At 47.2% G+C, this 12,756-nt stretch overlaps 1 protein-coding gene across 9 annotated transcripts in view; it reads left to right on the top strand.

Moving 5' to 3' along the window:
- The window catches only part of VAV2 (vav guanine nucleotide exchange factor 2), a 116,118-nt gene that overhangs the window by 89,089 nt on the left and 14,273 nt on the right, over positions 1 to 12,756 (top strand). For 5 of the 9 annotated variants that reach the window (XM_065853641.2, XM_065853642.2, XM_065853646.2 and 2 more), the window contains 8 exons: positions 1,295 to 1,397; positions 2,584 to 2,598; positions 3,241 to 3,339; positions 4,771 to 4,839; positions 5,459 to 5,559; positions 8,450 to 8,549; positions 9,733 to 9,828; positions 10,293 to 10,361. In XM_065853641.2, coding sequence (XP_065709713.1) covers positions 1,295 to 1,397; positions 2,584 to 2,598; positions 3,241 to 3,339; positions 4,771 to 4,839; positions 5,459 to 5,559; positions 8,450 to 8,549; positions 9,733 to 9,828; positions 10,293 to 10,361 — 652 coding nt within the window. The remainder of the gene's footprint in view (positions 1 to 1,294; positions 1,398 to 2,583; positions 2,599 to 3,240; positions 3,340 to 4,770; positions 4,840 to 5,458; positions 5,560 to 8,449; positions 8,550 to 9,732; positions 9,829 to 10,292; positions 10,362 to 12,756) is intronic. The other 4 variants (XM_065853643.2, XM_065853645.2, XM_065853647.2 and 1 more) reach the window with 2 other exon arrangements.

Here is a 12,756-nt window from a genome sequence, read left to right as displayed (position 1 = left end):
GATACATCATGCCAGTGTATTTATTTAATTTCCCCCAACTTTTATTAAATAAATCTGTTTTTAAAAATAGAAAGAACTGCATTTAGAAAAGAAATAAAGCCCAGTTTTGCAAACAGATGTGCTGTGCTGCTGCATGCTTTATAACATAGAGATGTTGAGTGTTACAGTTTTAGCGCAGTTTTACACCTAAGTATATTTGTATGTAATTAATACCCATGTTGAAAGAGACAGCTTGTAAAATATGTGAACGCTGTTTGATATTCCAGCATTTCACAGTGTCCTGATCCCATGGGGTTGACTTCAGTGGGAGCCGTTAGCAATCAGCACCTGTAGATCTAAGCGCTAAAATTATTATTGTTAATTGGTATTTATTATGGATTGAATTTTCAAAAGTGTTCTAAGACTGAGGAGCCCCTGGGGGAGGTTGTAAAGGCTCAGATGACAATTAAGTACCTAACACCATCACCTTTAAACACAAGTTGGGGACCCTGCCACAGCGATGCCTTTAAAGCGCTTCCCCCCTTGGCGAGGCAGGGCTGGGATGCTTCTACCTACCGCATGGAGGAATCAAATGATTATTTAGTATTTCGTTACTACCTAGAATGGACATGGGCTCCTATGGCAGTTTGCGGCCGTAATGTGGGGAAGGGAGATGGTTTCTTTGGTGTGAAGGAAGCCTTTTTGTGAGAAAAAGCCAAAACAGACCAAGGGTGCGTGCAATGCTTTAACATATCAAAATCCAACCCATTGAAATATATTCTCTCAGTATAATGTGGTTAAAGTCACAGACACCAGAGCTGCTCTGTGTCCTGAGGAGATGAAGGGGAGGCTGTGAGCATCTTTGGTGCAGGTGGAGCTGGACCCGGCGCTCAGATGGTCTCGCCGGGGCACTTGGCCGGTGGATCTGTCTCGGATGGGCCGATTAACGCCGAGGAAAAGCTCCGCAGGGGCAGAGCTGGCAGCCCATGGTGACTGAGCATCATGGCACGGCTGGCACGGGGCTCTGAGCGGCCTCTTGGCTGTGATCCCCGCTCATGTCGAGCAGCATTTCGCCTTTTCCAGCCTCCCGTGAGCAGAAAGAGATGTGCAGTGGGTACCGATCCAGGGAAAAACCAAAACTCCCTAATGCAAACAGAGAACGTGGACTGAATATGTCAATATTGTGGGCTAAGAGGGTGTTTTTATTGTCATGGTTGTCCTCCCTCCTTGGCACGAGCAGTAGTTCATTTGCCTGATCAAGTGACAGCAAACGTGTCTCTTTATTATCGCTCAATCTCCCTCCTTCTCGTTCCAGCGAACACGATCTGGGGGAGGATATTTATGACTGTGTCCCCTGCGAAGACGAAGGCGATGATATCTATGAAGATATCATCCGAGTGGAAGTTCAGCAGCCCATGGTAACAGTTTGTATGCGTGTTTTAAAGCTGTGACTGGGTGGGAGGGGAAGGGAGAGAATTCAATTAAATAAGTATCTGCTGATGGTGGGTGATGCTGCAGGGAAGTGAATTGCTTTTCATCCTTCTGTGAAACTGGTCGGCCACTCCTGCCCGGCTGTCTCTGAGCAGGCAGACGTTTACAGCAGAGCTTTCTGGGGACCCGTGTGGCTTTAGGGACAAGCAGCCCACCCTGTCCATTGTCTCTTAAAAGCCTTTTGATGGTGGGGAAACCCAGGTGTGCAGCGTGCACAGCCTCACAGGGGGACTTACATTAACTCTAAGGGCTCTGGTGCGAATATCACACTCTATGGATGAGCTGGGAAGGTGCTGGTGGCCCTTATATCTCCCCAAAGTTGCTCACAGCCACCCTCGCTACCAGTGTCCCCAGCACCGAGAGTATCACTGCCCTGTCTTTTGCTGATGGAGAGCTATAGGGAACCTTTCCATCAGAGCGTGACCTTCCAAATTTTCTCCTACCTTCTGATATCTACCACCTCCGAGCTTCGTGCAGACTCTAATGACTCTCTCTTGGCTGCAAATGGTGCTGACAAGGGAACGTACCTCCCCGTAATGAAGCGGGATCGATGGACATGTTTGCTGATCACGCCTGGTTTGCAACCTGAGGAGCTCCCTGTGTGCCGAAAACCCATCTGGATCATGGAGTCAGGCACAAAACGTTCCCACTGATCCTGCCAAGGCTTTTGGAGCTGTTTACGGACTCCGGTGGCAATGCCAAAGTCAGCAGAGCTTGTTGGCCACTGGTGTTTTTATCATGTTGCCATCAGTTGCAGAAACCATTTGGCCCAAGAACCACCCCTTGGGAAGGCTTCGGTAGGAATTTCTTGCATAAATGGCAAAAGTGAGGGAAAGCTCCAACAGTATAGGGGGCCAGAAACCGGGTAGCGCAGGATTAGGGTCACTACAATTGTCAGTTTTTCGCTGTCGACCTGCACAATGTTTTAGGTTTCCTTGGACACCTTGGGCAGCGATGGATTCAATGACTCCGACTCCCTTTCCTCCCTTTCCTTGAGCAAAAGAGTCCATTTTTTTTACAAGCACCCACATATCTGTCTAATTATTGGATTTTTTTTGTTGCAATAGCAAGTATGTGATGCTAATTGGTTTCTTGTATTTCTGCATGCTTCAGATTAGGTATATGCAGGTAAGACACATTGATTCAAGTATTGTTTTCCATCCAGCTGAAAGGTTTGTGCTGTGAGTTATTAGGGGGTGCCTGTTCCTGTGCATGATCATTAAAACCCCATCACTGAATCGCCTCCCAGGTTCAGAGACTGCAAGTGCAGCACCTCCCAACACGTGTTTCCAGCTCCGCTTAAAGCAAGAGAAGTGACTGCGGGAGTTGGGGCTTTAAGAAACACTTGTATTATCAGATTTGACCTAAAATCGTGAGAACTGGTAACCCTGGCAGGGGATTTGTATAAGTCTGATGTATTATTTATGACGCACTTGGGCTCAGTTGTGAGTTTCATCTTAAGCAAAAAAAAATGGGGAAAACTCTTATTTATTCCTTAGCCGATAGTCATTGGTGATGTAGCTATAAAAAAATGCAAAAAATATAATGCTTACCATGTTGAAACGTATTGAATAGTACAGCCAGGGTTCCTTCCTAATTTTTTGGGATAAAAGTAGTTTCCTTTAACAGAAACCAGTAACAGTGCTCCCCTGACTTTCCCAACTCACCCTTGTTCTGAATGGGCTGAACTGGAACTCCGCTCCATGTGAGCAGGTTGCTGGACCCCACTCCTAAGAGTATCTGACTGTGCGTTATTTCTCCTTTTTCTAGAAAATGGGTATGACAGAAGATGACAAAAGAAATTGCTGTTTGCTAGAAATCCAAGAAACCGAGGCCAAATACTACAAAACACTTGAAGATATAGAAAAGGTAAGAAGTGACCCATCTTTTCTATCCCATTGCCTTCCACACCATCGCTTGAGCTGACATTAATCTCACTGTATTAATTCTTACTCCGATAGCTGGCAGATGTGATGAGGCAGGATCGATGCATTCACATGTAAAATCGGAGAAGGGGGATTCGGAAAACCCATACTGACAAGCACAAATGTGCAGCCTGTAACCCTAAGAGCCAAACAGCATATTTTTTTTGATTGCTGCTTATTGGAAATAGGCTGAAAATCATCTTGCCATGTCCCCCTACCCCGGGGTAACAGCTCCTTGCTCAGCCAGGCCGGTCTCACCGATAAGAGCTGCATTTGCAGATATCTTATCACTGTGATTGCTATGGAATAATTTCTTTATTCTGGGCCTTTTTCGAAAGTGCTGAAGCTGTGCTGACTTGTCATTGAAACTAATTGGATTAAAAGTCACATTTTGCTGCTCGAATTCACGGGTTTTAATTGGTTTTGATGAATTAGCGGCGTGCCTTTATTTTAAATAAAAACAAAACCGAACACCTCAGCAAGACAGCGGAGTCTGGAGGTGGTTTGTGCTCCAAGGGAAGCAGCAGGAATGAAGAACAATAGTGAATATCCAGCGGCCATTTCTAATCGCCCTAACGCTTCTGTTTCCTCCCCTTTTTGCAATTATTTGCTTCTGCTTAAAGTTCCTGCAAAGAAGCTGTGAGCAAAACCAGCACGATGGGATAACATTTCCTATTTTCCATGGAAATGTCCTACTGTACATGTCCTTTACGTAAATAACCCTTGTTCCTTGGAAACAGCCACCGCTCTTCTAGTTCAGTCTAAAGGGAGAGTTAAATTATTGCCTTGATACCCATTAAAAAGGCTTGCAAAGGCTTAGTAAGTTCTGACGGTGTGTTACGGGTAGAGGGTTTTGGTGCGTAGCATTGTGGTGGTTTTTTTTAGTTACAAGTCATGTAGCCATTTCTATTAATATGTATTTGTTCGGAAAGGCATTTCCAATGTAATCACATCATCGGTGCGTTTTCAAGGGCAAAATTCTAGTGAGATGATCGAAGAGCTGAAAAAAAACACCTCCGAGCTCTTCCCAAGCCCAGGCGAGGACTGTGGCGAGGTGCAGAGCTCCGAGCATTCAAATCCTCCTGGGGTAGATTGGGCAGGAGCAGGGGCTGTGCCCACCCATGGCGGGTTCTGGCACCTTCCCCGGGATGGAAGTGCTGAGGGACCAGGGGACGATGCTCCCATGGGTGTCCCTGGTCTTGACAAACGCGCTGTCGTTCATCTGCCTTTGCAAATGCTTAAATTCATTAAAACCTGACTTCTCCCTGCGTGGGTAAATGCAAGTGGTGAAGCAGGGCAAAATATCTCTCTTGCAGAGAGAAACTTATTTATTCCTCTCTGGTATTTCAGTCCCTTTTCCATTTACCTCTTGCAGAACTACATGAACCCACTGAGGCTGGTACTGACTCCCCAAGACATGGAAGCTATTTTTATCAATTTGGAGGTAACGGCGTAGACACTGTGGCTTAAATCTTTGTTCTTTTCACGGCAACTCAGCCCTCTTCCTGCTCAAGAGACGGCTTTTCAGATTTCATGTTAGATTTGTGCATTCACCTGAAGAGGTTCAGTCCTTCCTGTGCTGCGGAGCTTGAACGGGTTTAGGAGATACTCTTTAACACTCAATTTTAGACTTGGGGATTATATAGACTCTAAGCAGGAAAACAATTTTATACGGAGGATGTTCCAGGGCTCGGGCTGTATATTTTAGCTGTGCTTAGAGCTGGTTTGGACACACGGTGATGAAGGGATTTATTTCTATGCTGGCTTGCACAGGGTCTGGATCGGAGTCTGCTTGTCTCCTCCAGACCTGCAAAAGGGACTTGAATACACATGGAAATCTTGGGGCATTTATTGTTCTATAACCTGACAGAATCACACCCTTGCACTCGTGGCCATTCAGGGCTGCATCTCACTAGAATGACCTATTTTAAAAACAACTAAAAAGAGAGAGAAAAAAAAAGGGAAATGACTGCCTGATTAAGTAGTGAATGTGCGTTTCTTTAGACTGTGTTTGCCCACTTGCTTCGGATGTGTTTAAAGTATTGATTGTTCCTTCATTTTAGGACCTAATTAAAGTGCACTTCAATTTCCTGAGAGCCATTGATGTCTCTATGATGTCTGGAGGAAGCAGCCTGGCAAAAGTGTTTCTGGAATTCAAAGAGAGGTAAAGGAAACCCGGTCTGCAGGCAGCTCCAGTTTTAACAGATACAGGTTAATATTTGGAGGGCCCGTCTCAGAGCTTAGAACAGAAATGCCCGGTGCAGCAAACTGATTTTGTATCCTCTGCAGCCAGATGTTCTCAGACAGCTGGAACATCACTGGGTGCTGACACACAAGCATCCAAACCCAGCTACAACCATTCTAGGGGCAGAGGCTGGGGCATCACCTGGCTAAATAGGTGCTTATTCTTGCAAGTCTATGGAATCGTTTTGGTTGGAAAAGAGCTTTAAGATGATCAAGTCCAACTGATGTCTGCACCTGAGTTTTGCTGGGCTGACAGCTTTCCGTATGGGACCAACCGTTTTGCAGGCTGAACATACAGTGTGTTTCCAGGGATGTGTTGGAGGGGATAAAGATGGGAACGCTGTGATTATGGTGAGCCAGGATGGACTAAAACCTTGCTTGCCTTCAGGGGTTAAATGTATTGTGTTCCTGCAAGCGGGGCTTTGAGGACTCGGGATGTGGTGGGATGACTCCTTTGCAGGGGAGACTTTGCTCTGGTTAGATCAAAGCGATTGCTCACTCTAAAAAATCACATATTTGGTGCTGTGCTCATCCCACACCTATTGCATGATGAATAAATGTAAAAGTTGCTTTTGCAGGCATCATAGATCCTGTGTTTTGGCAGCTGCAAGCAGGAGTACCCCAGAATACAAAGATAAGGTTAATAAAAGCCTTTAATATCCCTAGCACTAATCAAAGGCCTGATTCATTGTGGAATTGTGCCAGGGTGTTATTTCACTGTGATTAAACCAGTGTCTAGACACAGAAATGCCATACAGAAGTCAATAACTCCAGAAATACCATCTGCATTAATAATACACCGTAAGGTCAGATATTCCATCATTCGTAGCACCTCTTTTTTTTAGAAAGGGAATGTTTCCTGGATTAATTTCTTTTTAAAAAAGTTTCGACAGAAGAATGCAAATAATTTAAAAACACTCATAAAACTCGTGCAGGTGATTTTGATCTCCTGATTCCTGGCTGGGCTCTGTGCACATCGGTCCTGTCCCCGGGCAGCGATCCTGAGCCGAGCCGCTGCTGCCTCTGCTTTTGGGACAGAGCTGTGCACACAGGGCTGGGACACGGGCACGAGTATGGAGGTGACGTTGCTCCCCTCGTTGATCCGTGTGGCTGTGCAGGAGCACAAGGCTCATTTTTGGGGCAAACAGCCTTTAAATGAATGTTTGCTTCTGTTCAGAGCACCGGCTGCGAGGTGGCTCCAGAGCTGCATTCTGCTGCTTGCAGGGAATTCTGGCTTGGGAAAGACCCTGAAACTGGTCTCTTGGAGATGAAGAGCTTGGAGCAACCTGATTAAACAGTCAGGATCCTGCCCTACGGTGCTAAAGATGATACCACGTTTTGCAGCAAGGAAATAGGGGTGCAGGAGGAGAAAGTGAGAGACAGTGTCGTCCCAGCAAAAAGGCAACGTGGAGCTCCAGAGCCCCTGCTTGGTCCCTGTATATCAGACCTTCCTGCATCAAATATGTCCGTGACAAATAACTCTTGCTTCCCAACGCATCCTCGGAGACATCCCAGCAAAATGATGTATTGCTCCTTTGCTTTGCAGATTTTGTGTGTGTGTGTGTGCGTGTAAGGAAATAGTTTGTAAATCTCCTTCTCTGAAAGCCACAGTTTGAATTTATGCTCCTGAAGCCTCTTTGAAACTCTCCAAGTGCTGGCAAGGTAGATATTATTGTGCATGTTCCAAAGCTGTCAAGGGGAAAAGGCGGAAGAATAATCTGTATTTGCTGCTGCTTTGCTGGGGACTGCGGCTCCCATAAATCTCTCTATTCAATTCCCCACCGGAGTCTGAGAGTCCCACGTTTATGGAGCAACACCAGGTCAGGTGCTCCCACATCATCTCCATCGAGAGACGAGGCCCCAAAATAATGGATGAGTTGCAGCGTGTGATGGAATATGTGTCTTATCAGCAGCAACGCAGTCAACGGCAAGGAAGGGGGGGAAATCCCCACCCTGTCATGCAGGATTAATGAGCAAAGTGGAGGAAAAAGGGGGAATCTGCAGCAAAACTGCTCTGGTCTTGTCAGGTGTTTTAATTTATAGCATAGGGTGTCCATACAGAGCTTCACTGCGTTTCCAAAGGCTGTGACAACTTTCTTTCCTGAAATTACCCAGTCTCTTGACCTCTAGGTTCCCATGGCTCATCCTGCAAGGAGCAATGAGCTTTCTAAAATGTATTCTTATGTTTTAAGGGGATTTGAAGCATCTCATTCTCTGATAAAGTGCGAATTATCATCACCCACATCCATTCTGGGCACGTTCTGAGAATCAGGAGTTTCTCACCTTTTCCTTGCTTGGTGAAATATCCAGACACCCTTAGAGAGAGGGGCACACATCAGATCTGGTGGTGGCAATGATTTTTTTGGGCTGTGAGCAGCTGTGACTCAGAAAACGAAGACTTTTTGGGAGATGAATACAGGGGCTTGAGCGAGCTGCATTGGGAAGCGCTCCCAGGAAATGGGTTTTTATTGTCGTTGGATCTTGAAGTGCATCCCTGCTCTGCTTTTGCTCTTGGGAAGCAGTGGATCAATAGATGAGGAGTGGGGTGATGAGCCATCGTACCTCCCAAAACCGGCTCCTGTGGCCACTCGGCCCCTTCTACTCGTCGTGAGCTCTGGAAACTTCAAAAGATTTAAATGTTAAAAAGCCACGCTGTAAAAGAGTGTTAATACTTTACTAAGCAGTTATATGGGGGAATAGCTGTTTGCCTTGTCCTTTCACTGTGTATAAGTATATATATCTTTTACATGTAACAGGTTATAACTGCCAGCAAGTGTTTCCGATTAAATTTGTGATTTCCCCCTCCGCAGGCTGCTGATTTACGGCAAGTACTGCAGCCACATGGAGTACGCCCAGAACACGCTCAACCACCTCCTCGCCAACCGGGAGGACGTCAGGCAGAAGGTGGAGGTGAGCGGGTGGGGGCATCGGGGCCGAGGGCTGCCCACCGGCCTCATTACGGGTTTTGGGAGGACTCGGTGGAGCAGAAGGTGTGTTGGGAATGTTTGGTTTAGCGTGGGATGTGGGGGGGAGTTTGGACTGCTCAGAGAGGGAGCAAAGCTGGGGGTTGTCTTGTCCTGATCCCCTGCTTTGCCCCTTCATGTCTGTCCCTCCCTCCTCCAAGATAACACAAGCCAGGTGACTTTATTTGGGTGCGACTGGCTGTGGAGTAATTCCTCTTGGACTCAAGGAAGGCACCAAGCATCCCAAGCCGGGAGCTGTGTGACTTTCCGAGGTCACACGTAGCATCAGGGACCATCAGATGCGAACCCAGGTCCCCAGGCGAATACCCGATTACTCCCCCATCCTCCTTCCCCGGTGTAAAGGCTTAGTGTTAAATAGGGGCTGATCCAGATATTAAGTAAATCAAAGGAGCCCCAGAAGGGATGCATTGTTTGAGCTGATGTTTTTACCCAGCTTTAATTCCTGCTTCGGTCTTGATGCTAATCTGAATTTGCTGGGCTGTCGCTACACGTTACCTCGTTTGTTTGCAAACGCTCTTTGATTTCCCCTGCAAAAGTAGCAACCCAATTCAGGGATAAAACTGCATTTCATAATTTTTTAAAACCTGTTCCCTGGGTTTGGCATCAAGCCATCGTGATTTGAAACGGGTCTGGGCGAAGGTAACAGCCGCAGAAGTTCCTGCGATCGCATTAGCTCATCTTAATGACTTCATGCTTATCAGCAGAGCCCCAGCAGCTGCCTGCGTGCTCGCTCCCGGCCCCTCGCAAATAAAACGCATTAGTTCAAACCATCCAGGAGGTGAGTTAAGCTAATGCGTTTCATTTGACATTTCCCGAGGTCTGAGAGCGTTCGTGGGCTCTCCCCTAATTGAGCAGGATCTCATTAAGCTGGAGGAGCTCAGTTGCATGAGAATGCCTGTATTTTAGGGTCCAGCCCCTGTGTTTTATTCCTCGATAACCTCTGCCCTGGCACTGACTGGGTGTGTGCAGGGGCCACGAGCCGTTTGTCATCAGAGCTGGGTTTGCAGAAGCAAAACATAACAGTCACAGGACTTTGGAAGCTTTTTCTGGGGGAGAACAGTTGTTTTCCCCCAGCTGCTTCACCCCTGATGTGTTGATTCCCTCAACAGGAGTGCACGCTGAAGGTTCAGGATGGGAAGTTCAAATTGCAAGACCTGCTGGTGGTTCCAATGCAAAGAGTTTTGAAATATCATCTCCTGTTAAAAGTAAGTGTTTCAGCATTGGCACTTCTCTCCAGCTACCATCCGCGCTGTGGCATCTTTGAGCTGTTACAGTAGAGAGTGAATCATTGCCAAATGCAGGCTGAGGGTTGGGGTTTTTTTTATTCCCCTTCAAATGAAATAATTACTAGAGATACTTAACACGACATAATATTTGTGCTGTCTCTTAAAGTACGGTGACCTAGGGTAATTCTGCACTTGTTAGCCACAAGAGGCAGTTAATGAATATAAAATAAGCTTGCATATAATCTGATTGTGTGTGAAATTCCTCCCGTCAACTCCATGTAACAGACCCTCTCGAGCACCAGCCGCTTGACGTGTTCCCCTTCCTATGGCTGCAGCCGCGGTTGCCCGTCCCGATATCACTGCCCGGTGCCTGGTGCAGGCAGAGTGTGGGGAGCTTTCCTATCACACCCAACCTCTTTATTCTTATTTTTGCTGTGTTTCAGGAGCTGCTGAGCCATTCATCAGATCGACCAGAGAAGCAGCAGCTGAAGGAGGCTCTGGAGGCGATGCAGGTACGGGCTGCGCTGGACTCGGGGTGCAACAGCGTGTGGGACCCCCCGGCTTCTGTAAAACAAAAACCTCAATAGCAAAACCACCCAAGAGCCCGAGGGAAGGCAGCGTCTCCTCCTTTAGGACACACGAGTGTGTATTGATTGCCATTCGATGCGATTGCTTCGCAGCAGATCTGTAGGCATCGCTGTTATCTCCCTCCTTAAGCAGCTGAGGAAGCCGGTGTTTGTTGACAAGTTATGACTTTTCGCTAATTACGATTGTGTGTGAAGAGGCTGTGCCAGATTTGGCTCTTGGTTTTGCTAGGAGGGATCTGGAGGAGCTCCAGCCGTATCAGGAAGTCGGGGAGCGTTGCAGAAATGGGAGCAGTGCCTGCGTGCTGTGTTAGCCAGGCGCTGGTTGGGAATCCTTTTATCCAATTATCTTTAATTTGTTAAGGAGAAAATGCTCTTTCCACAAATGAAGACTTCTGGTGTCAAAATTTTGCTTTGTTTCAAGTTTTTTTTGAGCTTTCAGCCGAAACCCCCAAGGTCTCAGCAGCAAGAAATAAAACCATCCAAATGTTTTCTGGCTTGGATACATCCTCACACGCTCACCCTGTGGGATCATTAACTCCAGGTTTTCTCTCTGGAGAGCACTGGAGGATTCATCCCATGTTCAGTCCTGTTTTCTCTGGTCACTTTGTTTTCTACCTCTGAGCCGCAGCTTTTGTAACGACGCCACATTTCCCAGCAATTACATAAGTTGTGTGACCTTTGCAGCCGTTATCCCTGCAAGCCCGGGAATCCAGCGCTGATATGTAGGTCGCTTTGAAATTAAGGTTGTTTGAAGGACGTTGCGTTTGCAGCCCGCTGCTGCACAACACGTGGCCATGGCTTCAAATGAGCAATAAACATGGGGACAGTCATTAAACCCTGCTTATGGCCTCATAATGTAGCACTCACCAATACCACTGCTAATAAATAAATGTATATAGGCTCCAACTCCACTGCAGACTCAACATTTTTTGCAAGAAGATGCCGATAGCCATCAACGAGGTTTCTCTGCTCCATCACCAGCAGAGCGCAGGTGCAGTTCAGACCACGCCGGGCAGCGACAGAGGAAGCCGTGTGGTTTGGTTTTAATTGATCTGTAAACCAAGGCTTAACTTACAAGCAATGTTCTCCATTGCGAGTCCAGCCTTTCTGTCTGCTGTGCTGGGGGGCGACAGACATTGCTGCCGTCTGGGGGATGAATTTCTATAGCCTGAGCTACATTTCCCAAAGCAATTCACCTCCCCTTTGTTTTGCACGGATAGTTGTGTGCACAAAGCAGGATTTGTACCGAAGAGTTGCACACAGGGGTATTTGGTGCAGGTACCAATCGTCCTGCTGAGTGCGCAGAACCAAACACCCGAGTTATGATGGGGGGTGAAGCAAGTTCCCAGTTAAATCCCACGGCCCCAGTTTGCATGCTGCTGCCGCTCTTTCAAGTCACGGTCGATCCTGGGATTGTGTTTTGCCTTTGTATAGGAGATGGTTTCGTCAGGAGGAGGGAGGAAAAGCTCAAGCATTGATGGGAGATGCCACTTCATAAGGCGTTTGGTTTTGTCATTCTCCATAACCATCCCTGCCGCTGTCCCGGTGGGGTGTTTTGTGATGTTATAAGTATTGTCATGTAGATTTGTGATTATCATCTGCGATTAACCCTTCTTGTGTTGGGAAGCTGAGGAAGGTCTGACCTAGAGGGGATGTCTTAAAAAATCCCGTGGTCAGATTTAATCCAAGTTGACAAGAGCGGTTGTTGAGGACAAGGAGGCAGGGAACAGATAAGAAGCAAACAGGCACAGAAAATGCACTCTGAAGGGTGTAAGAAGTTGTTTTAGTGGAAGGGATAAGGTTCTTTGATGGGTCAAAATTTGGGTAAGTGAGGAATTTTTCAGGGCAGAACAAGCTCCATGGAGTATCTCCGTATTTTACAACACAGCCTTTGTGTGGGAGATGCTGGAGGCCCAGGGGTCCTGGAGATGCTCTCGGGAAGGATGCAGCAGGAGCATCCTAGTGCTTGTGACCCCGAGCTGGAAGCAACCGGGGCAGAGCCAGGTCAAGTGCTGTTCACAGCCAACGTGCAGCCGGGTGTCCAGAACAGTTATTTCACAGATGTGGATGATTTGACAGCAGAGACTGGCTCGCAGCTTTTGTATCATGGGGATGAAGGGAATTACAGTGATGAAAGCTGGGGGAAGGATGCTGCCGGGGCAGGGGATGCCTGGCTGCTCGCCCAAGCTCTCACCAGGTAAAAGCCAAGGGTCGGGTTTGCCGTGCTGCACTGGATTCACGCATTGCCCTCTTCTGGGAAACGATAAAAATTGCAGAGCCTGCTGTGTTCAGCACTGCAAACACAAACCCTGCGCTCACG

The sequence above is a fragment of the Patagioenas fasciata genome, chromosome 20 (genome assembly GCF_037038585.1).
Source record: "Patagioenas fasciata isolate bPatFas1 chromosome 20, bPatFas1.hap1, whole genome shotgun sequence".
NCBI lineage: Eukaryota > Metazoa > Chordata > Aves > Columbiformes > Columbidae > Patagioenas > Patagioenas fasciata.
Note: the sequence above shows the minus strand (reverse complement) of the source record. Positions and strands in the feature narration are given on the sequence as shown.